At 47.4% G+C, this 27,500-nt stretch overlaps 1 protein-coding gene across 1 annotated transcript in view; it reads right to left on the reverse strand.

Moving 5' to 3' along the window:
* The window catches only part of tgfbr3 (transforming growth factor, beta receptor III), a 111,954-nt gene that overhangs the window by 52,430 nt on the left and 32,024 nt on the right, over positions 1-27,500 (reverse strand). Inside the window, exons 3-4 of the mRNA XM_042056642.1 lie at positions 24,170-24,360; positions 4,095-4,232 (exon numbers count right to left, since the gene is read on the reverse strand). Of these exons, the coding sequence (XP_041912576.1) occupies positions 4,095-4,232; positions 24,170-24,360 (329 nt within the window). The remainder of the gene's footprint in view (positions 1-4,094; positions 4,233-24,169; positions 24,361-27,500) is intronic.

Here is a 27,500-nt window from a genome sequence, read left to right on the forward strand (position 1 = left end):
TGCATCTGTAACCAGTTTCATTGATATGTTTTGCAACAATAAGGTTGCAAAGGTCTTGGGAGAGCTTTTTGCTTTTATCCATCATGAAATGTTTCTTGTGTGACACCTTGGTAATGAAAAACCTTTTTATAGCCCATCAATATGTTACCAAGCTTATATTAATTTGCGCAGATAAAAAGGATAACTACTCTCTAACTACTTACAGATTCCAGCTCGTTCCTTCCCTTTCCTTGCCTTAGTGCTTTTTCTTAGCGTCTTCAACACTTTTTTCCCTGTGCTATTCCACTTCATTACACGACTCTACTTATGGAGTTGTTTGAATTTTTTATGTGTGGATTACCTGAGTTATTACTAATGCCTGATGAAAATGTTGTGCCCCCTGTATTCCACTTTTCAAGGGCCCTCTCCTCCATTGCCCTATACTTCCCACTTTCCGCCCCAGTTCGACGCCCTTTAATCTGCTGAACCTTCTGCTCGTTTCCAAATATAAAAAAAAAAACTCTCTGCAACTCAACATTGGCCTGCCTGCCTCAGCTGCCTGTGAGGGGCTTTTCAGTTGTGCTGGATTACTGTTCACTGCAAAGCGACCCAAGGATGAGTGCAACTAACTTTCAAAATCAACTACTGCTCAAACTTAAAATAGAACTCCGGTGATTTTTCACATAGATCTCTATTTCTCAACATCCTTATCAGGCAAGTACCTCCACTCGGCGGCCATATTGCAACACTTTATCGTGCATCTATTTCGGCAGAAATGCGTGTGCGTAAGGCTTCACGACACCAATCTTGCTCCAGCAGCGAGATCACAACAGATGATTGGCACGATGTCTTCACAGCACACCACATGATTGGCTCAATGTATTTTACAACACACCACATGATTGGCTCAATGTACACATGTCACATGTGTATGTTGTGATATGTGTAGACAACTGCCATATTGGCATTACAAACTAAGCCCATGCATTACTATGGAGGATTTTTTGAGTGCTGTATCTCCTCATTAGAAAGTCTCTGGTAAAACTGGTTGTTCTGGTACCCCCCCCCCCCCTCCCAAAAAAAAGTAACTAAGTAACGTTTACTTAAATTACATTTTAAATGAACTACTTTTTACTTTTACTTGAGTACATTTTCAGATTGGTATTTTAACTTGTACTTGAGTAATATTTCATCAAGGTATTGGTACTTTTACCACCTCTGTGTGTGTGTGTGTGTGTGTGTGTGTGTGTGTGTGTGTGTGTGTGTGTGTGTGTGTGTGTGTCTGTGTGTGTGTGTGTGTGTGTGTGTGTGTGTGTGTCTGTGTGTGTGTGTGTGTGTGTGTGTGTGTTTGTGTGTCAGTTCGTGTGACTGTGAACATGTGCATGTTTATCTCTGCGTGTCTGCATCGGGGGATAGACAGCGCCAGTGTGTCTAGTTTAGGAGAGGGCCTCTCAAACTCATTTCGGCATGATTTTCTCATGGCCTATAGGGGCTTAGGCCCCAGATACCTGAGTGCACTCCATTTTCATTTTCTCCCTAAGTCCTCCCAGCCTCAGGCCTCCTGCTCTGTTGGCTAAATATGTCCAGTTATCCCATCCAGGGGGCTTGGGGATGGGGGAAGCTCACTTTCTCTGCACCCCCCTCTGCTGGTGCCCTTCTGGGATGGTGAGAGTGGGGTGATGCACACTCCGAATAAACAAACAGGAAAGAGAACCTTGGTAGGAGAGAGCGGAGAGAAGGAGTGTGGGGGGGGGGCGAGATGGAAAGAGAGAGTGTGGGCGAGAAATAGAGATAGACAGAGCATGTTCCGCTCAGTGTTTCAAAAATCCTGACTGGAAAACAATGACGTTGTCATGGGGACACCGTGCCAACAGCGCTGATCTCACTCCTTGGCTTTATCTGCCGCGTAAACACCGGGCTGTCCGTTATTCTGCGCCAGAGGCGTTACCAAGGCGACACCAACCTCGGACGGGCCTGGCGTAACGACAACAGTCCGGGTCACGTGCGCCTGACAGCTGGGTCAGTAGGTCTCTGCAGAGGCTGTCAAATACTTCTGCTATGGCACGCTGGACTTAGCGCTGACTGTGGACTGAGCACTGGCTGGACTGGAGTGCAGTGTGTTCCATGGGGCTCATTCGTAAATACCCCTCCAAACACACACGGCGATGCTCGAACATTGAGCTGGGATTTGGGGTAAATAACTTAAATGCTGCAATGATTTCCAGCTGACAAGTGGGACTTTATATGCAGTGTTCTGGGACTGTGCGTGAGAAAGCAATTGAGAAAGAAGAGAGAAGGAACAAGAGATAGAAAGAGAGCGAGAAAAGACAAGCAAAAGAGACACAATGAATGTGTGTGTGTGTGTCTGTGTGAATTTGTTTGCAATTTTGTGTGCATCTGCTTATCTGTGTGTCTCTGTGTGTCTCTCTGTGTGTGTGTGTGTGTGTGTGTGTGTGTGTGTGTGTGTATGTGTGTGTGTGTGTGTGTGTGTGTGCGCGTGTGTGTGTGGTGTGTGTGTGTGAGGATGTGGAAAGTTGTAGGTACTGGAGCAGACAGAGCTGCTTGCCAAACCTCAGTTGTGTGTGTTGATGGCAGCTGTTTAAAAAGCCCAGTCTGGACCACAGTGTATCCGCCTCCAACCTGTGGTCGAGCATCCACACACACACTACACACACACACACACACACTACACTCAGTGTTCAAGCCTGAGTTTAACCTGCCTCCCGCGCTAAACACACAGACACACACTGATATACATGCAAACACACACATAAACACACACACACACACACACACACACACACACATTCAAACACACAAGTCTCTTTACACAGCTTCTCACAGACAAGAGACAACACATGAGCATCCAAATAGGCAAAAACATGCATACACACTCATCACAAGCTCAATGGTCTATACAGATACAATGGCCCAGACACAATGCCTCTCTTTACTAACATTAGCATGTCAGACCCAACAGTATGTACAATATAAGCACATGTAACCAAAGAAAGACTGGAACACAAAGACAAAGGATGATTTACAATCATGCTGAATGCTTGGCTGTTTTTCGTACAGCTGACTTCTCAATTTGTCTTTATGCCGCTGAGACATGAGAAAGAAAGAGGGAACGTGAGAAAGTACCAGAGAGAGTGAATGCTGCATGTGAAAGAGGAAAGAGAATGTGTGTGTGTGTGTGTGTGTGTGTGTGTGTGTGTGTGTGTGTGTGTGTGTGTGTGTGTGTGTGTGTTTTTTTTAAAGGGGGGGGGGGTTCACAGAGTAATTCAGCGATTCTGCAGTACTCAATTCATTGCAAGAGATTTGACTACATTACATCACGGTAACATTATCTGTGTAAATAAATAAAAAGCTGAAATAACAAAATGAAATATGTATTTATTCATTGCATCTCACAACTGAATTAAGACAGTGTTCAAAGTGCACAAGAGTAGCTTAGTGCCTCCTAAAATATAAAAACTATTTGACAAAGTGAGGAGGATTACCCTCATTCAAGTACAATCACGAGGATACCTGAGGTAGTGACTCTGGTAAGGTAAATTGCTGGATGAGTCCATTTAGAATATGAATAGTAATTGAGTAGATAAGTAATGAGTAGAATATGAATGTAATATTTTAGTGCAAATATAAATATTTGGTGTAACGTTAATTTATGGCAAAAATTAGTCATACAACATATTGCTGTATTGATATTTTGTCCCACTCCTAGTATATGTGTGTGTTTGAGTGTGTGTTTGTGTGTGTGAGTGTGTGTGTGTGTGTGTGTGTGTGTGTGTGTGTGTGTGTGTGTGTGTGTCTACTGTTCCATATCCGCAGTAATAGGATTATAGGAAGCATGTTTATTTGGAAGAGACTATGTTTCCTATACCCTTGAACCTGAACTCATGATAGATTGCTGAACTGCTTTAATCTACTGGATTATTCAGAAGATGTGATTCCTAATGTAACTTGACTTGTAAAGTGGAATCAAATAAAGTATATAAAATGTGTGTGTGTGTGTGTGTGTGTGTGTGTGTGTGTGTGTGTGTGTGTGGGTGGGTGCCCAGATTCCATCGAGAGTAAGTGTGTGTGAGGATAGAAGTAAATTGTAGACTCACATGAAAGGTGCGTTTGACTCCAGGGGCCAGGTTTTCAGTCTTCAGCCTCCAGGTGACGGGCTGGGGGGAGTTCAGCACAAACACCAGGGCCTTCTGGTGGACCCGGACAGACTGGATGGGCTTCAGGTGGAGGGACACCTGGACACGCGGGAGAGAAATGAACATAGCACTTAGGATGAGTGCACTCTGACATAGAAGATTGGTCCCTCTGACTCAAGGGCAAGCCATTGTCTACTCAGCCAGCATTTTTGTCCGCCTGAAATTCAGTCTACTAACTGATTGTGACAGGTATTAGTTGTTTAAGTGGATAGTAACGAGTAGCGATAGGCCAACAGAACTGAATTCAGAAACTGCACACTGAAATCCATAAAATTGACCAAAGCACTAGGCAGAAGGCAAGCTTTGTAAATGTTACTTTAATCACCACTGCCGCTGTGAGGGATTTTTATGCTAATTTGCAACTGGTCATGCTTAGTTTCCTTCTTAATTAAACAACAGGTTTGCTTGAGGCTTGATCACCCCTTGTCTGTTTACAGGCTCTGTCTAAGCAAATACATGGAACATTTGCATGTTGCAGTGGTATAATTAATATGGTCAGCATACTTAATCAGGCTTAGCAACATATCCTTCCCCAGGAAGTAAACCTCTGGTTGTCAATTATGCAAACTAAATAGTGAGTCCTTATGGTCCTTTTCTTGTAGCCAACTACTAGAGTTTTGCGTGAGAAATAGGCCTTTAAGCCAAGACTGTAGAACTCATTCAGAAAATGAGGACACTCGTAATATTGAGCTTTGTTTAGATTGCAGGTCAAACCTGACTCATGCTTCTGCACATGTGGTTCTCCTTGAGCAACTGCAACTCTGTGTGGGATTATTAAGCACTTATATGCAAGAGCAGTGAGGAATATAGGACAAGACAGTCCCAGTAAAACAGTGGGGTATATCATCATGACTGAGGATTTCCTCTGGTACTGACAATATTCCTCCAAACAATAATTATTCAGCAGAACATCTTGAAAGAGGCAGTGTTTGAATGGGGAGTGTGTGTGTGTGTGTGTGTGTGTGTGTGTGTAGAGGGGTATTCTCAAGGGGATGGAGGAGAGGAAGAGAGAGAGAGAGCAGCACTGGGTCCACGGTACGAGAGGAGAATACAAAGAGAGCTTTTACAAAGCACAGGAAGCCTACGCAAGGACCGCAGACACTTTCAGAGCGCAAGGAAGTCCAGAGCTTTCGCTTTCGGGCGAGCAGTGGACCCACAACCTCCCCAAACAACTGCGGTTGTGACCCCTCTCACACTTTTCCCTTTTTCACAACAGTTCGGGGGGGCGTTAGGTTGACGTTTCCTAGAGTAATGGCAGGGCTTGTTTCACCAGCTTGGGCTTGTTTTCGTCTTTATCAGTGGTTTTCTGGAGCTTTTCTGTTTTCTTTCTTTCTTTTTTTAGGGAAGGGGAGGGAGATTGTTTATGCGTTCATTTGCCTTATAATCTGGCAGCATAACGCACAGGCTGTGTTTTTCTTTGAGGAGCATTAATAGTATGTGGCCTCTGTGGTATTTGAACTTTTACACAGAGGGTCTTTTGTTAGAAAATGCCAGAACAAACTAACTTTCCAGCAATATGAGGATGCTTGAAGGGTATGGGGGGGGGGTACCTTATTGTGTGGGATAGGAGCTTCTATGCTGTTCCTGACTGTCAGATAAAATGGATCCCAGCAGCATGTTGGTGGCAGGGTCGCACCTCGGAGACCGATGTTGGTTCTAATTGCCCGGGGGCCAAAGCCCCTTGCCTGGCCCCAAGGACCAAATTTAGCCCGGTGATTTAAGGCCTCCCATCTCAAGTGAAACCCAACCCCTGTGCCAGACATATTTTGATTTAGGAGTCTTCGTCATCGCTCTGACAAATAGCCACGACTTCATGGCTCTTTCGACTTTTTTAAGCGGAGAAAAGAAATATGCTGCTCCACGATCGGCCTGTTTGAGGAGTTGACCGGATGTGCACACATCCAACCTCCAAAACGGCTCATTTACTGGGATGACATTCAAAATAAATCAGGCCAGAGGGAGGCAGAAGAGGGGGGTGAGTGGTGAATTGTAACTGATCTTGTAACCTTATAACGCTCCCCTTTTTTGTCACTTTCCGGTTCATTTCAAACTCAATTTGCAAACAAATCACGTTAGCCACCCTGCCGCATGTGAACTCCCTCCTCTTGGTCCACTAGGACAGGCATCCATATTGCATTACCTGCTTGCTCCTAGCATCCCTAACTCAATCTGTCACCATCAACATCAAGGCAAGTCCATCAGTGAGGAAAAACACAGCAAGACAAAGCATCCCTTTCTACTGGTCTCTTTCATGTCTTCAGTATCAATTTCCGTGCAAAATCTGTATATGAAAAAAAAAAAAAAAAATCAAAGAGACACATGGTGTTGTTTCGTGATGAGACACCGTGTTAGATCTAATGTTGTCTCTGCGTGTTTCTTAATGCTGTTACTCCATGAACGCTCGGAACGGCCCCTTCAGACGGTCACTGGCAGTTGTGTGGCCAGCACAGATGAGATCTTTCGTGGCTGGGAATAGGGACTACTTTCTCCGACTCCAGATGTGCATCTCCTGGAGACGGCCGCCTGTCCCAACTCCGTGGTCCACACCGCATGCATGAGCAACCGACACACACACATGCTCTAGACTCAACTGTGGCTTGGATCATTCCCCTGTGTCAGAGGTATTTTCGTTCACTATGAACATGCAGGGGACACACACAGGGGGAAACATCTTTGCTGTATTTTCCGTGCACTACTAGTACTTGAACTTAAAACGCGAACAGATTTCACACTTGTGACGTTATGTTCCCTAGTGCCTTAGCGCTTGCTCTTGTTCCGCATATGTGTGTGTGTGTGTGTGTGTGTGTGTGTGCATGCATGTGTGGGTTTGTGTGTGAACAAGCCAGGGTTAGAAGCCTACCAGACCAGACATTAAACAATTCTCTTGGACACACAAACAGACAGTTAATTTCTCTTTATCCTATGATCCCCACTCATAGCCCCCCCCTGTCTAAAGTAAGCATCACTACTCCCCTCACACGGCTACCCAAAGCCACTCCATAATATCTCTACACACACCACCCACCCCCCCCACCCCATCCCTACGATTACCTATGAAATATCTCCCATTGTCCATTCTCAAAAAGCTCCCTGTGTGTAAATCAACAGTCTCTCCCACAAGGAGGTGCGACTGACTGCTGCTCCTGGAGTAGAGACCAGGTAGGGAGTCCTGGCCAATACACAAAGAGGAGGGAGAGGGAAGGCTTTTGGGGGAACAGGGGGAACAGTCAGGATAGGAAAGAAAAGAAGATAAAAAGAGAAAGGTGAGAGGAACAAAGAAAGACAAGTCAGTGCCAAGTGCTAAGTGAAAAAAGTGTGAAAAGTGTGTGTGTGTGTGTGTGTGTTTGTGTGTGTGTGTGTGTATGTGTGTGTGTATGTACACGCGCGTGCGTGCGTGCGCGTGTGTGTGGTTATGGAAGAGGGGTGGGCGACTGCAAATGAGAGTGTTAGTAAAGAGACTCATAAAAGCGCTCCAATACTTATAATGAGAGGCCTTTAGAGGCTGGAGAATGGAAGAAATTACAGGGCGCTTATCTCACAGAAAAGTTGGCAGATGCTACAGCACACTCGCGCACAAACAAACTCACTTTCACACACACATACACACACACACACACACACACACACAGATGCAGATGAGTCAGACACTCACACATACTCACAAAAACACTCTCCAGCTCCCATACACAAACAGGGGCATTACAGCAAGGCCCAACAGCATATCATCATACTTGTCCATTTTCTCACTCCCCTGCTATCTTCTGCTTCTATCTTCTAGTCTAGCTTTCCCTTCCCTTCTCTCCCTCTCTCTCTCTTTCTACACACACACACACACACACACACACACACACACACACACACACACACACACACACACACACACTTTCTGTCTGTCTCCATCTGTCTTTCTTCATATTTGTACTGAGTGGAAAATTTTGAGATGACTAACTAATCTGCCTAAGCCTCCCCCCTCTAGCTGTGCATAGACAAGCCTCTTCTGGGTCCTCAGCCGCCCTGTCCAAGAGCTCTACCTATTCATATTTACTTAGCATCACAGCACTCACCCTACAGACAACTAAACAGTCATAAATAAAGTTAAAGAAAGACAAAAGGATAAGAGGGATTTTTTTTGTTTTCTTTTTTTGAAGGGGTTGGGGGGGGGGGGGTGAGATCCAAACTCTCCTGGTTGTAAAAGTTGTGGAATTTCAGCATCAGACAGAAAGTATTCCAAATGGAGTCATTCCGTAAAGGCATAAACAGGCTCGCAGCAAGCCAAGGGGGCTGCTGCTGCAGGGAAGAGCAAATTAGTCTGGCCAACACAGTGCCGTGAACTCCCAGTGCGGAAAGAGCAAGAGAGAGAGCGAGAGAAATGAAACGGAGGAGAAAAAGGCATGGAAAAAGAGGAAAGACAGAGAAGGAGAGAGAGAGAGAGAGATAGAACAAATGAGAGCAATAGCGTGAATGAGAGAGACAGATATGGGGGTGGTGGGGTAAGAGAGAGAGAAGAGATAAATAGGGAAAAAGGTTTGCTCCCCTGACAGAACGTGGGTGCTGAGAGATGGACAGATCACATGGGACCCATTCAGCCAATCTGCTGGTCTGAGACAGTACATTACGTGCCACCATGGGGAGATCACAATGCTTTTATTACCCAGACAGAACAACACCACTGGCTTCACACTGAGGATGGACAACTCCAGTGGAAAACTGGAAAAATGTCAGTTCGATTACCGGATTCCACACCAAGTGCTGACATACTTTCTGAGCCTGATGACTTCATAGTAGGAAGCTGTCTGGTTACAACACTTCTAAACACACACAAACACACACACACACACATACACACACACAGACTGAGACCAGACACCACGATAAAAAGAAAACAGCTGTTGTCCTCCAAACTCTAGAATAGAGGCAGATAGAGGCGTTTTGCAGGGGTATTTTAGGGAGAACTGTATGACAAGGAGCAAATGTGAACCACAAGGTCAGATGTAGAGACACAGAACACTAACTACAACTTACACACCTCAGATTTTGTCACCTCTGATTTTTTTCAAGCATGTTTCCTGTGGAATTGATTTTCTTGACAACTAATTCCCCCATGAAAACATGTTTAAGATGGTGCATGACACAGAATGGGGACAGGGTTTAGCTTAACTAGATGCCAGAGACGCTCGTGGTAAATGTGAAAGTCTCGGCCCCCAGGGAGGGCTAGACAGGGATAAGCAGATCCGACCCCTAAGGGGTGTAACTAGGGTAGACGACAGACCGGGTGCCGCATGGCATTCCCAACGCCAGCGCAGCTTTGCACAGGAGCCCAGACAGGAAGAGAGGTTATGAGTAGGAGGAGTGCAGGGTCATGTGCTGAATAACAACAGACCACTGACTGATAGTCTGGTCCTGGGAGCGCTGGGGACCAAGGGATATGGAGGTGTGTGTTTTTTTCGGGGGTGCTGTTGTGTGTTGTGTGTGTTGTTGTGTGCTGTAGTGATGGAAGTGGAAAAGGCATTAACAGGTGGAGAGAGAGAGAGTGTGTGTGTGTGTGTGTGTGTGTGTGGAGGGGCTCTGGCCCAATCAACAATCAAGTTGCAGCAGGACAGAGACAACTGCCATGGGGGACAGCTGCAGACGTCAAAACGGAGGCAGAGGCCCAAGCCGAGACAGACCCATAGACAGACAGACAGACATACACCCAGATGGGAGGTCTCTGGCACATGCAGCTCGGAGGCGAGCAGTGGGTGTGGCAGAGTGGGACATGCTCTACTGAGGATGTCAACAAGCCGATCCAAAACAACAGCGATCGCAATCGGCCAAATCAAATAAACTTTTGAAAATCAACAATTCAAAACCAGACAAACCAACATTAATCAGGCGCAATCAGCATGATCAAGCTTAAGCCAGCAGCCTAAAAATCAATACTTAAGCAAAATCTCATCAGGAACCGTCAAATGAATGCCTAATGTCAACAATCCAGACCATAACTCTCCAAAACAAAAACCAATGCCAAACAGAACTAACTTTGCACAAATTCCTCAAAATTATGCAAGCCAGCGCAATTCTACCGCAATCATTATTGGCACAACTATTCTACCAAAAGCAAATAAGAGATCGGCAACCTCCAGCTCACCTGTGCGCACATACACCCATACATCACACCATTCACCTCTCCACCCGTCAGTAGCAGCGGCAGTGGCAGAGACGTGCCAGCAGCGCCAAAGAAGTGCCAAGCTCAGTGTTTACTGCCCAACCAAGCCTGTCACGCACACATGCCCCTTCTTCCCCCACCACCAAGGCATCAGTGGTGCCAACAGGGCCAGAGGACAAAGTGCAATGTGCAATAAGAAGAATGATTCATGGCTGTTCCGTGAGAGAGAAAGGGAGAGAGAGAGGCGAAGACGGACGATAAATAAGCCCGTCTGTCTGTCTGTCAGACGTTTGAGGCCGACACCCGTGCCTCAGGTAGGGGTGCACCCGTACAGAAGCGCGGCTGTTTCCTCCGACAGGCCCCCACGGTGACTCACAGGAACACTCAAAATATCCTCCAATTAGGCCGGGAGAAATGCTAATCACTAAAATACACATGAACACACACACACACACACACACACACACACACACACACAAACACACACACACACACACACACAAAAACACACACACACACACCTCGCAAATAATACAAGTCAACCAGTTCATTTTTAAAGGAGGTTGAGAAGGAAAGGCACACAATATTTTATATTGAGTAATGGAATAGGTCCTGGCATGCTGGTAGCAATGGAAGGGCTGTGCAAAGGCTGTGAAGTTTGGTGAGGGGGAGAGGAGAGGAAGGCCGAAAGCTGAAAGGTACTGTAAACCTCAGCCTCTTCAAAGGCTCTCTGAAGTGGGCCCTAGAAGGAAATAGTTGGCAGCCTCAACCTTTCGCTTTCCTTTTTTTTTTTAACACACACAAAGGGAAATATAGCGAGTCGGAGTGGTTTGACAGAATGTCTCCTTAATGCAATTTGAACATGAGTTAATGCGCGGGACTGGGGTGAAATTAAAGTGGCACTGAAAGGCGAAGTGGCCTGGTGCGTTAATGGGACTGACGGTGTGTTTTTGAGGAAGAAAAGGGAAAAGTTCAGCTGGAGGCTTTTTGATTCAGGGCCAAGAGTCGAGGAAGGGAGGGGTGAGGGAGGGGAAGAGGGGGTGGTATCATGCCCAGAAAGTTTTGCTCTGGTCAGATAGGGACAGAGAAGTTTTCCAAGAATGCACAGATTAAATCACATTAAGTGTGTGTGTGTGTGTGTGTGTGTGTGTGAGTTTGTGCTTCACTGTGTATCTGGCAGTGTGTTTTTGAAGAACAAACCAAACATTGTTGTTGCTGAAAACTCCTTATCTGTGTGTAGAAATCGTGTATCAGTGTACAGTGTGTGTGCGCTCATTTCTGTGCACATCATTGTGTGTGTCTTGGAAGTGTGTGTGTCCTTCTTGTGCGTGTGTGTTCCGTGTGAGTGTGTATTCCTCTCTATCTTGGTTCTTTCTGGATCACTGCAGCAGGAGAATGGGGGGGGATCAAGGATCGGGAGGGAGAGCGAGAGAGTGAGAGAACAAGAGAAGAAGAGAGAGAGGGAGAGAAGGAAGGAGGGAGCAGGGAAGATGGAGAGATGAAACAGAGGTAAATGAGAGGGCCAGAGAAGTGCAGGAGAGCTTGTTGTCTGCTCTTATCGCCGTGCCTGACTGATCTGCAGTGATGAGGCCCTCTCTACCTGGAGTCTCCCCCCCCCCCCCAGGCCCAGAGACGGTTATCAGTCTGGCCCAGGGGGAGGGGGGGGGCAGGGGGAGATGGGGCGTGATAGAGCCCCCTGAACATGGATAAGGATCCAGAGTGGAGTGTGTGGAGCGCCAGGTGAAGTTAAAGCCAATACACAGCACATTACACACACACACACACACACACACACACACACACACACACACACACACGCACACACACCGATGATAATCACAGATCGTTGACCAAGATAACAGTGAGTGGAGACAGAGTGCTTGACAGCATCGCTTTTGGAGTATGTGTGTGTGTGTGTGTCTCTGTGTGTGTGCCATCACCTCATTAGTGAATGCAGAGATTGTGCTGATAAAACAGTCTGATTTCTTTTTCCAAGTAAGCTGAGGCAGCACTAGCTGTTTGCTTATCAGCAAAGCTGGCACCACTGACTACCTGTTTACAGAAAGTTGACTTTTTTCAGTGTTGCTCATGCTCACATACCTACATGAGCGCTTCATCACAGTGCCTCCCTGTTTTGTGCTTAAGACTTACAAGGGCCAGATCAGGCACCACAACATGTACTCTGCTGTTTGTGTTTTACATGTAGGGTGAGAATTATGAACTCTCTCTCTCTCTCACCCCCCCCCCCCTCTCTATCCTTCTTTCAAGATAATGAGCGGCAGATGGCTGAGGTTTACCGAACAAAGTCATCCCATCCGTTACCTGCAGAGTAATGAGTTCCCCTATAATACATCAAGCACACAGGTAATACAGATAGATGTAAGTGTAAGTGTATGTGTGTGTGTGTGTGTGTGTGTGTGTGTGTGTGTGTGTGTGTGTGTGTGTGTGTGTGTGTGTGTGTGTGTGTGTGCATCGAGATAAACAGCAACTTTATCAGTGCATGTTTGTGTGTTCTTGCCTGAAAGAGTATAAGTCATGCAGTATGACCGTGTGCATCTCTGTTTTTGCGTGGTGTTAATTCACATGTGTTACTGCTGGCATGAGTTTAACGTGCATAAGTCAGTGTCAATGTGTGAGTGTTATTCACTTCATTTACAGAATCCATGGAGTTACAGTTTGTCTGTATGCAACTATGTGTGTGTGTGTGTGTGTGTGTGTGTATCTGTGTGCTTGTCTATGTGTGTGTGTGTGTGTGTGTTTGTGTGTGTGTGTGTACAGTATGTGTGTGCTTTTGTGTGTGTGTGTGTGTGTGTGTGTGTATCTGGCTTGTGTATGTGTGTGTTCTGAGGAGGGGAAGGGATCCATATTTCCTGGGCGCAGCTATCTAAGAATTCCACCTGATAAAACAATCATCTGCTCAGGCTCACGCTGGGTCTGTGCCAGCCTCTGGCCCTTTGATGTTAGGCTGCGGCTAAATTGATTAGACAGAGATGGCCGGTGTGAGAGGAGAGATTGCTGGGCCCCGGCTCGCTCCCAGTTTGTTTATTTTCGGCCGTATCATGCAATCGTGCGGCAAGAGCCCGGGGATAAGCGCCGTCCCGTCGGCCTGCTCAAGTTTGTTCCCCACGGCTTGCCGTTGCTAAGAGCGCGAGGGAGAGAACACAACAAAGTGACATGTTTTCGCAAGAAAAAAAAAATATCCCGCGTTTATTTTTGTGACACTGGCGGACAGCGCCATGGGAACCCTTCAGTCAAGATGGGGGGGGGGATAGATTTCCCACAACGTACCAGCGTAGTGCAAGGGTCGATGTGGAGGCAAGGAAAGACAGGTGGGAAAAGTGTAAAAGTGCAGACTCGGTGGACTGAGAAGGATTCCAGAGGTGAGGTCATCACTTTAGGGAGGTGTATAAAAAACCGCAACACTAACACCTTTAGTCAAGAGTCAGGGAGAGGCTGGGGTTGAGGGGGCTGTGAACCACTCAGCCACTGAAGCATATGGGCCTTTATATGTAATCTGAGTCTAAAGGGCCGTTTGTTATTACAGCTCTCTCTCTCTCTCTCAATCTATCTCTTTCTTTCTCTGTCACTACCCTTCTACTCTTTTTTCGTCGTGCTCACCTTATCCCTCACTCTTTCCCCGTCCCTAAGTCTGTCTGTCCCACTCCCTCACACCTCTTTGTGAGAGGTGCCCCTAATCTTGTGCCAATGTGCCACTACAGTAACACTACCCTTATCTGTCGGCAGTAACTCTGCTTATGCCCTGCGGCTTCTCTCTCTCTCTCTCTCTCTCTCTCTCTCTCTCCCGCTCTTTCTCTCTTATGCCTGAAAGCCCTTATCAAGGCCCTATTGAGGGTGAATGGCTGCTTTGTTTCTCTGTTCTGGCTCTGGCTTCTCCCATCTCTTCTACCGTCTAACCCCAAAACGGGGGCGGCAGAGATGGTGAGTGGGGAGCTTTGGGCCGGTGGGGCTGGTGGGGTGTAAAGGGTCTGGCACTTTGATCCTGGTCTCCCTTTCACTCCGTTCACAGATGAGGTCACCGCTGTTCAGTTCATAAAGAAGTGGGAGCGAGAGCATTAACCTGGAACAAAAGGATTAGCGCGTGCAAACGAGCCGCCGTGTCAGGAACAGCAGGACAGGACGTGGGCTCCGGACAGCGAGTGAGCGAGCGAGGGAGAGGGAGAGAGGGGGTACACTCCCACAGTCAGGCTGCCGCACAAAGTGTGGAGGCAGTACTTAATGGAAGGAACAGAACAGGTCAGGGTGTGTGTGTGTGTGTGTGTGTGTGTGTGTGTGTGTGTAGTGTGTGTGTGTGAAGAAAGGCCTTCTCTTTGAGGTTGAGCTTTAAAGGGCCCTCAGATGGACACTGTCTGAAGCCACGACCAAAAGGGGTCTGGAGGCCTCAGAACTTTCCCCCAGTGTGTAGACAGCTCTCTGTCTTTCTTTCTCTCTCCCTTGGCTCCTCATACTTCACCTCCCTTCTCACTGATTCACTTTAAAAAGAAGAGATGGCCATCTTCTGCCCTTGAAGTCTCCCACTGCTGTATCTATTCATCAATAAATAAAGATGTCACAAGAATGTTTCACAAGCGTAAAAAAACAACCCTTAAATCTGATTATGTTGTTTCTTTAATATCTCTCTCTCTCTCTCTCTCTCTCTCTCTCTCTCTCTCTCTCTCTCTCTCTCTCTCTCTCTCTCTCTTATTCCTCTTTCCTCTATCTCTTCACCCCTCCCATCACAGACACATGCACACACTCTGCCACACTTTGAGTCAATTAGCCACATAATCTGCCACCCTGTCACTGTCCGCTCATGTAGAAAATGTCCACACCGGTGCCTCGTTTCCAGCGCACAGTGCCGGCTGGTCTCTGATTCATCAGCGTGAGTGACCACGGCGTCGCAGCCAAGGGAGCTGCACACCGGCCGGGCCCATGTGTGCCGTCAGGGCCAAAGGTGTTGCCTTTCACTTAATTACCCAATTTAGCCATGGAGATTGGCTAGCGGCCAGCAGCCATGGGGAGCAGGAGGTGTGTGTGTGTGTGTGTGTGTGTGTGTGTGTGTGTGTTTGTGTGTGGGCGTCTATGTGTGTGTTTGTATGTATGTGCAGCTGTGCATTTATCTCTCTTTCTCTCGCTCTCTCACTCTCTCTTTCTCTCTGTTTATTTTTCTCTCTCGCTCTTTCTTCCTCTTCTCACTCTCTCTCTCTCTCTCTCTTTCTTCCTCTTCTCACTCTCTCTCTCTCTTTCTTCCTCTTCTCACTCTCTCTCTCTCTTTCTTCCTCTCTCTCTCTCTCTCTTTCTTCCTCTTCTCACTCTCTCTCTCTTTCTTCCTCTTCTCACTCTCTCTCTCTCTCTCTCTCTGTCTCTCTTTCTTCCTCTTCTCACTCACTCTCTCCCTTTGCTCTCTCTTTAACACAGTGCCCACTCAGCCCAATGCAGCAGGAAGGCAGGGCTGGAGAGAGTGGGACTGGGGCAGGGAGGCATGGAGTGGGGAGTGTGGGGGGGGGGGGTTAGAGGGGGGTCCTGCAGAGGTCTGCCACTGCTCTCTGGGGTTTCACACGGGGATGTTAGTTTAGTGCGGATGTGGAGCAGGCCTGATACCCTGCAGCTGCTTGCACTGAAGAGGTGTGACTACAGTATAATACAGTATACTGTGTGTGTGTGTGTGTGTGTGTGTGTGTGTGTGTGTGTGTGCGCACATGTGGGTGGCTGGAGAGGCAGGTGTGATTTTGTGCCTGTGATTGTGTGTGTGTGTGTGTGTGTGTGTGTGTGTGTGTAAGAGAGCAAATGCGATCATGCACTTGCAATGGTGAACTTCTGAACTTCTTATGCGAGTGAGCATGTGACCATATCTGTTTGTTTGTTCTTCAGTGCAAATTCAATGGCAATGTGATCTGACACCTAATATGGGATAACTCCATTGTCTTCATCATATCCTTAAATAACACTTGTTTTCCGACAAACTCTTTAAAGCAGTAATGCAGAGCATCCACAAGATCAGGGCCTATCCCCTCCAAAAAATGCCTAGTTGATGTTGCCAAGGCCCTGAATGTCCTGTTTGACTTCCTGTTTCCTGTCCTCTCTGCAATAAACATGTCCCTGATGTCACAGCAATGAGAGGCATGTCCCTGTGTTGGGTAATTACCTCAGGAATATGAACGAATAACAAAGGAGCTGCCATTTTATAACATCCTGTTTTACCAACAAAACAGAGAGGGGGGCTGAGCATTGTGGGTTGTGTCTGCAGACCCAGCGACTTCAGAAGCCATGGGCAAAAATGATATAGTCGACCTTGATCCAAAACATGTGGAGGAATAAGAAGATAGGAATTCTATACTGCCTTGCAGTGGAATTCTACACTGCTCTTCTCAAAGTTAGAGTATCCTTGCTGTTACTCACTATCAGAAATGTCACAGCAATGCAAAACAATTCCTCAGTTCCTTTTTGAAAGCAACATAAATTCTAAACAGTTCTATTACATGTACAACGTTGTGGTGAGATCAGGCAAGCTGATACTCTGCACCAAGGTGACTAGGAACTGAGTGGACGTTGTGTTTGAGGTTGCGGTTGGAATTCTGCTCTTGAAGGGAAAAGGAGGGGAGAGGGTCATGGGTTTGGTCTGTAAACTGACTCTGCGGACAGAGTACATCGCAAGGTCTGGGGGAAAAAAGAAGAGGAATGAAGAAAGAAAAAAACACATTCCCCCTGAGCCCCGCTCGTCAACAGAGAGCGCTTGAGCCGACCCAGCACTGACCACAGACCCCAGCTTGTGCCGCTGTCAGCCCTTCGCTAAACACCAAAACAAGCGGACTGTTCTGTGGGCCAGGACAGTGCTTCCTCTTCATGTCCCCCACCTCCCTCCCTCGTCTTCGACACTGCTGTCCTCCTGTACCCTGAACTTAGCCAGGTTTGTTCAAGAACCAAATGAGAGGAACTTGTCTGGGACGGAGATGAAGCGGCGCAGCTGTGCCCTCCTCCCCTCTGGACAACAAGCCATAGAACACTCACACACACACACACACACACACACACACACACACACATAAACATACACACGTAAGAGCAAAAGTTGAAAGAGCACAGTGACATACGCCCCCTCCGCAGATGCGCATAAGTGAAATGTGTGAACGCAATGAAAGAGAATAACAATGAAATATGTTAATTCCCTTTTTCGACCCTGCAGTGTGTCATGCAACGTGAAGGACAGGCCAAGCACTAACTCACGGCCTCCTCGCTGCACGACTCGCTGAGACCCCTTCCCTATCTGATGAAGCTGCGAGGCCTCCATATATTTCCCTAACATAAGCAAACACATGATCCGCAGCAGAAAATATGTGAGTCACGGTTTAAATGAAGTATCGGGGGCTGCCGCAAGTCATGCATTAAATTAACTTTAAAAGGCAGGACCTTGAGAGAGGTAGGAGTCCCCGCTCCGGGGGCCACTCCGTGGCGTGCTAGGCTGAATCGGCCGAGTAAATATTTGGCTAAGTGGTCGCAGATAATGTATGCAATGCATGAATAACGCACCGTCACTCAGCACTGGCAAATAAAGACGATGATTAGCTGCCAGCACTTCGTATTAGTTACCGTGACTTTGGGAATCGGTTGTCGTGACTTCGGAAATCGGTTGCCGTGACACCCACAGCATTTCTTTTCCCCCTCACCTCAAGTTCTGCCGACAGTTTGTCTCCTTGTCAGTGCGTGTGCGGGGAAGATTACAGAGCAAGCTGTTGATGCGGTGGAGATGTAACCCTATAGCCGCCTCCATGTGCCGAGACTTTGGAGCATTGTGCTTGTGAAGCTGGTAGGGGGGCGTCACGATCAGGGTTGCTGGGATTGTTTATGTCTTAGAGGGGGGGATCTGCTCCATCTGTCGCTGAAGGTCAACGCCTGCTTGGACACATGAAACCCCAGTGAGTCTGGGCCCCTGGATGCCCCCTTCCTCACAAATACACAAACTCATCCAGAGAGAGTGGGCGACAGGCTCAGTAACCCTAACCCTCAGCTGAAGGACACGGAGGGAGAGAGAGACAGACAGTCGCACAGATAAGAAAAAAAAGTGAAAACTAATAAACTGCACATAAGCAGTCAATAAAAATACAAATACACAAAATAAATATAAAGTAAATATATGTATGTTACTATTTTCATAAGTGCTAATAAATAAAATGTTTATTAAAACCTATCAGGTTATATTGTACTAGACGGAAGTGGAAAATAAAGTTCAAGTAACAAGAGCAGAATAACAACAGTCAACAACTCTGTGGTCTGGCAAAAGCAGAGAGAAAGCACAGCCAACAGATGGGAGAACAGACTGTGGACCTCTAGACAGACAGACAGACAGGGCTGGAGTAGAGCATCTGGGCCTGCAGGCCTCAGGTAGGTGGTAGGTGGTCGGAGTCAGGGTTGCGTCCTTGCTGAGCTTATCTCCTCCCGGGCTACTGACGTCAGACACTTGGCCTGGGACGGAACGTGGCCTTCTCCTCATAACCCCCACCGCCGACCTTCCGCAAGGCTACCTCAATTCAGCATGTACTGTATGTGTCTGTGTGTGTGTGTGTGTGTGTGTGTGTGTGTGTGTGTGTGTGTGTGTGTGTGTGTGTGTGTGTGTGTGTGCGTGTGTGTGTGTGTGTGTGTGCGTGTGTGTGTGCAAATGCTGGATGAGGGAAATAAGATGTATGTCTGTTCTCCTCTCCTGTCAAAGAACAGTCAGGCAGACAACGCAGATTGTTGTAACCATTGCCTTTTGTCAGTTGGTCTCTGTGTGTGTGTGTGAGTGTGTGTGTGTGTGTGTGTGTGTGTGTGTGTGTGTGTCTGTGTGTGTGTGAGTGTGTGTGCGTGTGTGTGTGTGTGTGTGTGTGTGTGTGCGTGTGTGCGTGTGTTTTTGTGTGCTTGTGTATAGTGGTGGGTTGGGTGGGGTGGATGTGGTTGAGAGACAGAGTGAGAGATCAGATATCAGAGATCTTGGCGATATCTGCACCATGTTTTCACGAACTAAGATGGAGGGAATGTTAAGGTGCATGAACTAAGATGGAGGGAATGTTAAGGTGCATGAACTAAGATGGAGGGAATGTTAAGGTGCATGGGGTCTAAGGGAGGCAGAGAGAGGAGGGGATGAGGGGGGGGGAGGGGGTGGCAATGCAGAATGTTCTGTTCCATTTTGTCTCTTAATCCCCCGTCTTCTTTATTAAAGCGTCCGAGCCTTACCAGCAGAGTCTACATGTACTGAGCAAACAGTGAGGCGGAGAGGAGCGGAGAACGTCTGGAAACCAGCCAAGGTAAAGAGACGGCAGGGGTGGAGGGTGGTGGTGGTGGTGGTGGTGGGGGGGGGGGGGGGGGGGGGGGTGAATGTACATCTGCATGTATTCAATCATTAGCAACAGGAAGAGAGTCGGAACGACGTCTTGAGAGGGATGGCCACATGCTCTCAGATACTTCAGCGGCCTCCAGAGACACCACGTGGACAGGGTCACCCAGCCCATCCTTGCTGGACTTATGTCAGATTAGGTCATTAGAGGCAGGAGGTATCTCCCCTCCCTTTCAACTTGCACACACATACTGTACTTCAATACTTCCTGATTGCGCCACGCAACCGTTTTCCCACCACAGATGTGACAGACGATGAGAAAGGAGAAAAGCTGGAAACGGGGTGATAAAAAAACCAAAATAACAGAAACTGCGCTACTCTGGAGAATTTCACAATGGTAAGCCCCAGTTCAGCCCCACGCCAGCAGAAATGGATTGACCCACCCACCCATAAGTCATGTCAGGAGATGACGGCAATCCTTCGGGGCCTTATTGGAAACGGTGTGTGTGTGTGTTTTCATTGCCTCCCAAGCTGAATGGACTGGCGGTAATTGCTGTCATTATTTGAGAAGGTAACACCCAATCTTGCATTCTCTGTGTCTCAGCAGAGATAGCAAAGAGTTTGATGCTGAAATTTGGACACTGTGAGCCTGGTTCCCTCACTTAAGGGAAATGCTCTGCGAGTGGTTTGGCAAGGGGCCTTCACTGGAGTCTCAGCGTACAGATCTGGGAAGATTCTGAATCCCATCTCTCTACTGTGCACTGACGTCAAACTGAGATGAGCCTTCCCGCTTTCTTGTTTCTTCTCTCTCCACCCCTTCTCCCAATCTCTCTTCCCAATCGCAGACACACAAATTATTGTGTAGGAATATTTCAACATCACACAAATACCTGGGGCTTGGAATGCGGTTAGGGGGACAATCTTATCTGTCTGCCTGTCTGTAAACAAAACTCGCCTCATTTTGGGTACTTTGTGGGAGCCTCCATCTCACTTAGGCATATCATTTGAGTCGATGCAATACACACCGCCACACTCCTCTCTCATCCCAACTGGCTTTCCCTAAGTGATACTTTGATTGAATACAATAACGGGAAATGAAATGTGCACAAACATGCACACACACACACAAAAACACACACCCACACACCTACACACACACACACACACACACACACACACACACACACACACACACACGCACACACACACACACACAAAACACATGATTCCAATTTACGTAATGACAGGTGAGGCCTTGTGCAAGCATAACGTGACAACGGCCTGGGAATACATACAATAAATCTTTCTTTCTTTCCTGCATTTCTCCCTCATTCTTTTTTTCCCTCTCCCTGCCATTTTTTTCCCTTCTTCCTCACAAAGAAACTCTGACTGCTGCTCGCTCCTCCAACAGTGAGCCCCACGGCATCTGAGTGCTTGACAGCTTAGTCATGTCCCAATCATCCACACGTCTGTCCACACAAAAGCTCTTTCAGCTTCATGGAAGAGTGGGACAGCAATAGGACACCAGAACCCCATCAATGTTTGACGTCCAAGGTCTGGGGGACAGGTCCCTCTACCCCACTGCCACTCACCGCTGCCCTGGCAGACTGTTATTCCAGCACTTACTTAATAAGGCTCGGCTGATACTCTGAATAATTGCCCAATTTTGTTTGGGGCAAAATAGAGGTCAAGTAATTCCGCATGAAAACAACAAGTTCTGCAGATGTGATGTATTGACGTGTTTGATTCTTGAACCATTAAAGAAAGTAGAAATTTGTTGCCATCCATCAACACTCAACACTGAAATACAAGAAACCCAACCACAGTTTGTGTTACAGCAAAACAAACACTGACGTATCCGCCTTGACAACAGAATAAAAGTAAATTACATTTTGGCACAGCCGGCTGCTCTGTTTTTACCGCGGGCAATGCAGTTAAGGGTTGAGCGATTTAGCGCGGCAGGCCCGGGCATGATGTTTCTCACACTCTCACCCAGGTTGCCAGGCTCTTTATGACAGACTATCCCAGGGACACGACAAATCCCTGACAAGGCGTAACTGTGAGCCACTGCGATGGGCCAGCTCATGATTCACGGCTCAAGAGGGGATCTCCCCTCCACTCTCCAGCCCTGTGTGTCAGACCCCCAGAGTGGGAGGGGAAGGGGGGGCATCGCATCTAATCCCAACACATGTCCACCCAACAGCCCAGACACAGAAACCTCCTCTTGAGTGAAAAAGAACCCTAAGTGGAGAGACTAAGAATCCTGCCAAGTGAGCAGAGTTCCCAGCTGGCAATCAGCAGCAGGATTTATTGTTTGACGTGCTGATTATTGAAAGCAGGGAATAATAAAATAATCACAGGATCGTGGATAACCATTGTGTGGCTTCTCCTCTCTTCTGTCCCTGGGCTTAGTATTTATTAAATATTTTAATCTTTGTTTGCAGATGTCTGCGTATCTCTGCTGCTCCCCCTGTCATGATAACAAGCAGACACAAAAGAATCTGATGACAGTCTTTCTTCTCTCTTTATCTTTCTTCCCTTTTGTTTTGCATTTCGGATCTGAGGGTGGGGGGGTAAGGGTTGGGTGGACGCAAGAAGTGGGGAAAGAGGGGGTAGGGAGGGATATCAGCGGCTTGTTTACCGCCCGGAATCGGCCAGCAGATAACATTCTGCCCCTCCGCTTTTTGTCTCACGGTGCGCGGCCCCTCAACAACAATCTGATCGTCCGCGGATGTTTACAATCCTCCGCTGCCTTGCCCTTTCTTCTGCTTCCTGTCGCTGGCCCCCGGTGGAAGGAACGGTGGCCATTTTGGAGTGGGCCAGCAGCACAATGGAGGGCAGCAGCAGGCAGATAATAAAAATAAGATGCGTCCACTGGGACTTATAGCCAGGCTGACGCTGGAACAGTAAAGGAAGGTGATGGGGGAGCTCTGGAGTGTGGCGTGAGGCAGCAGTGCGAGCCCTGAATCTGCCAACACCGCATCCCCTGATGCAGAAAGCACACTTTGGGCCCAAGAGAGCAGAAATAAGCCTTCATTGTCTTCTTCAGTCCAGGGGGACAGATTGTCTGTTTGAGTGGCACTTAATCTAATGTCTGACATCTATGCACCACAATGAGAACACCAGTCTCCTTGATACGCGTGGCTGATAGTCCCAAACAATTGCCCCCATTTATCCAGCATGTGTCTGTCCAATGTCCCTCTGTTTTTTCTTTCTTTTCCAAACTGTCTCTTCATTCTTTTCCCTTTACTCTCGCTACACCATGGCCCCCCTTGGCTTCGGGGGCCCCACTGTTGTTATTCTTGGGCTGAACTTGGCATGAAAATTTGATCGACAGGCTTTGTTTTCTTTTCGATTTTTTTTTTATTTTTTTCTCTCTTTCTCTTACCTTTTTTCGCTCCATTCTGTCTGCTTTGCCTCTGGGTAATACAACTCAGGACCTCTAAATATTGAAAGCGAGAGGGGGTCAGGTTTGGACAGCTTTTGCATGCTGGCGTGAGTGAGTGTGTCTGAAAGTATGCATGCACACATAATGAGTTAGTGGACTGTGTCTGTGTGAGTTTCTGTCAAAGTATGTATATACAATGCATATATTTACACTTGTGCGTCCAGATTTACGCATCTGTACATGTATATGACAATGTGTGCGTGTGTGTGTGTGTGTGTGTGTGTGTGTGTGTGTGTGTGTGTGTGTGTGTGCGTGTGTGTGTGCGTGTGTGTGCATTACACATATGTGCTTGTGTCTCTGCGTTGAGTTTCAGTGGGGACCTCTCCCAAGCTCCAGACTTGCTGAAAGATGATAAACTAAACAAGAAAATTACGCCGCTCTCCGGGAGGAACCCCGTAAAAAAAAAAGGAAAACACTGAAAACACCCGAGTCAGCAGAACTGAGTTGGAGGCCCGGGCCTGAGAGGCCTTCCAGCAATTACAGAATCAATTATCTCAGCGCTGCTGTCGAGCGCACACCCCCACTGAGCCTCCCACCTAAGATGGCGGTGTGCCACAGGCGCGATAAACATCAGCTCCAGGGCCGTCAGAGTGGGGAGCGGAGCGGAGTGGCTTATTAACCGACTCATTTTAGGAAGCCAGGGCTGGAGGTCATGAAGTTTTTTTTGGGGGAGAGTCGAGGGGATTTTTTTTTTGTCGACTGATGCTTTCTCTCTTGAAGGCAGCAAGACACGAGCCATGAAACTGATCCAGACATTGTGTGCAGGTTCAAGCACGGCGCAAGCTTGTGCTATAGGTGTATTGGTGCAACATTCACTGTTACTTCAAGTGTGTGGACCAGGATAGGGGGCGCTAACTGAATCATATATGTCATGTTATGTCTGTGTTGTGCTATCTCTTTGGGAGTTCTACAATGTGCATGCTACATTTCATAGTGGACCGCATGATGCATGAACTCCTCTGCAGGAGTTTTTACATGTGTCTAAATGTTATGTGTTGAACTCTGTATTCATACTGAATGTTTGGTCATTTGCAGTATGGGCTGTTCTGGTACAGCACAGGTGAGTGGCCATTGCTAACCTCGGCGGGCTTCTCCCCAGGTGTGTCGGAGCCTCCACTACTCCTCAGGTTGATGACATGGACCTCCTGGGGCAGGGCGGTGGTGCCCCGGCTGGCACAGCCAGACAGCGCTGTGAAGCTCTTCAGCTGGGCCTGCACCGGGTGCCCCGAGCCCACCGGGAGCAGCTCACATGGGCTCCGCGACAGAGGACCTGTGGCCAGGGGAGATAAGGGGGGACAGAGTGAGACATCAGCTGCAGAAGAGAGGGTCAAAACTTTTCATCTGGGATGGACAAGGGAATCTAACTCTAAAATGGTTCATGTAACATTAGAATTTTTGCTTGAAAATCTCATGCAATTACTACAATCATCACATTACAAAAAAGATCAACACAGATCAACACAGATCATGAACCTTGAACAGATCATGAACCCTGAACACCAGTTCAGCAGAGTATTTCATCAGAACATTTCTTCTTTTATCATTTTATCTTTTCTAAAGTTTTACTTCAATGTGACTTCCAAAAAGTTAAACAAAAACTTCACATCTTCTACAATCTTTGATACAAAACATAACTCTATTTTCAAGTGTTAGCAGATGTTCCTGTAGCAAACACTAGCAGTCAATATGTGTTGTATATAGTGTAGGTCCCTTGGTTACATTGGTTATAAAGTGGAGTACTCAAGGATCTTTGGTTACATTATCAAATGTGTAAAGGAGAGGAACCAAATGAGACCTGAGCTGTGAACATTCAGAACTTGAAAAGGGAACTCATCGGCTTTCCTGACCACAGGCCGCAACAGTGGGGAGATGCCCTCACTCTCAACTCTGAGAATCAGAGTGTATCTTTCCCAGCAACCAGAGGTTGAGCTGCGGTAAACCCGGTATGTCGGCTCGCCAAAACCCTTATCGCAGGAATTTTACACAGGCATAAAATCGGGCAGCTATTCACTGCAGAGCCCTGTGAAGTCATCTTCCAGCGAGCAAAAAACCCAAGAGCCCTGGGCTAAAAGCACTCCCCACAGTTATCGGGAGGACACGGATAAGATAATAGCCCTGGAAACAACACCATGCTTACACAAACACGGAGGCGGCTTTCACTCATGCTGCAACTCCCCTCTAATTAATTGATAAGGTGCTAGATTTATGGGAAGTGAAAACTACTAGGCAAGTCTAAACAAGAACAAAATAAATAAAATTCACACCTTGAGGCCACCAGTGCAAGGCTAATTCAACACACACACACACACGCACATTCAAACACACTATTAACTACAATATGTCACCAAGGGTTGAGCCTATCTGTCCAAAGGGATATCTTCCAGCCTCACCTCCCCTACATCTCCCTCCTTACATGGGCAGCTTTGTTGGCCTCTTCCACTAAGTTGCTAAGACAAATGGCCGCCCTGCACATGAGCAACAATTAGTGAGATCAGTGGAGCGATACTGAGGAGACACCATACACTCGCCTCTGTGAAGATCTGGTGTGATTCTCCTCAAAATGTACCAACTTTCATGAGAACCTGAGGCCATGCTTAAAAACAAAAGTTCAAACACTTTACATTTTTACTACATAGACCAGTGTGAGGGGCATAAAGAGCAATTATATGCATTTGACAAAAAGTCAAAAGGATTAGAATCATGGGTGACACATTTTAAACAGCTAAAGGCTATGTTGTGCAGCTTCCTGATGATGTTGTTATTTTAACATGATGTCAGAGATGGCATGGTGTTGCTGGGGTTGCTGTGCTGCTGAACTGTGACTAACCCTCCCACACCTCGGCTGTAACGAGCAGCACGGCTGTCAATCAGAGCGACTCCTCTGCGGCAGCTACTGAGTCTCAGGCCGAGGATCCAGTTTCTGCCTCAGGGACATGGGCCACACTCAGGAGTAAAAGAGTATGCATGCGCACACGCAGGCACACACACACACACAGACACACACACACTCACTCTCACACACACACACACACACACACACACACACACACACACACACACTGAAAGGCATATATCCATACTCTCTTTGGCTTTCACTTACCTCACACATACTCTTTTCTCTTTAAATGTTCTCTCCCAAACACACACACCCTTACTGTTCTTCCCTGTTCCTCTCTTCAGCTGGCTGTGTTCTTCTCTTCATCCTCAATCCTTCTTCCCTCATTGCGTTTCAGTTCACCTCCCGTCTCTCTCCTGAACTGTTCTTCACCTCCACCTCCTACTCTCACTCACTCCCCCCGTCTCCCTCTCTTCTTCTCCCTCACTGTTTTCTTCTAACATCCCTCTCTCCTGCTGTCCAGCCACGTTGAGGGGACAGTGGCAGCTCGGGCTCTTTACCCACCCAGCGGGCCCCACCCACCCCCAACAGAGCAGAGGGCTGGAGAGCAGCATGAGGCGGGACAGACGGAGAGACTCACGCTCAGTCTGTGTTTTGTCTGCTGGACTGAAAAAGCACATTAAGGTCCAAGCAAAGAGTCTGCCGCTCACACCAAATGAGTTTTCCTTCCTCCCCCCCTATCTCTCTCTCTCTCTCTCTCTCTCTCTCTCTCTCTCTCTCTCTCTCTCTCTCTCTCCCTCTATCTCTCTCTCTCTCTCTCTCTCTCTCTCTCTCTCTGCCTCTCTCCCTCTATCTGTCTCTCTCTGCCTGAAATCAACAGCTGTCTAGGCTACCGTACACACAAGCAGTGCTGGAGCGCTGTGCAAAGTTAAACCAGAGGTCAGAGCTGAGTGATAATGCTTTGCACAGGCCCTACTGTCGCCCCCCAACACACACTCACTCTTTCTCTCCCACACACACACATCACACATACACACACACACACACACACACACACACACACACACACACACACACACACACACACACACACACACACACACACACACACACACAAACACACATTGCTTTGAAGCCACTGTCACGATTAACCAGTAGCTCTCCCCTGGACTTCCTCTCGGAGGCTTATCTGTGGCACTGCCATGCTTCTCAAACACTCGGCCAAATCACTGCTATCTCAGGTAAACACTGCCACTCCCTGCATTGTGCTTGTGTTTGCTTTACATGTAAACTGCACCACAGAGCCCAAGGTCAGCATGGGGTTTCATGCCCCCTCAGCACGGGAGGCCCAAGGCCAGAATCTCCACTGGACCCTGGGACTCTGTCAGGTGTCCATGAGAGCGGAACCTTTCGGGTATTATGTGGGCAGTTTTGTCTATAATGTCAGCAGTTTTACATGGGTAGCATGTCCACCTCAATGATACTTATAGAAATATATAGAGGATGTGGTTAAAAAGAGAATGAGCAAAATGGAAAAAGAAAAGAGGGTGAAAGAGGGATGGTTGGATGGAAGC

Source organism: Alosa sapidissima, chromosome 12 (assembly GCF_018492685.1).
Source record: "Alosa sapidissima isolate fAloSap1 chromosome 12, fAloSap1.pri, whole genome shotgun sequence".
Classification (NCBI taxonomy): Eukaryota; Metazoa; Chordata; class Actinopteri; order Clupeiformes; family Clupeidae; genus Alosa; species Alosa sapidissima.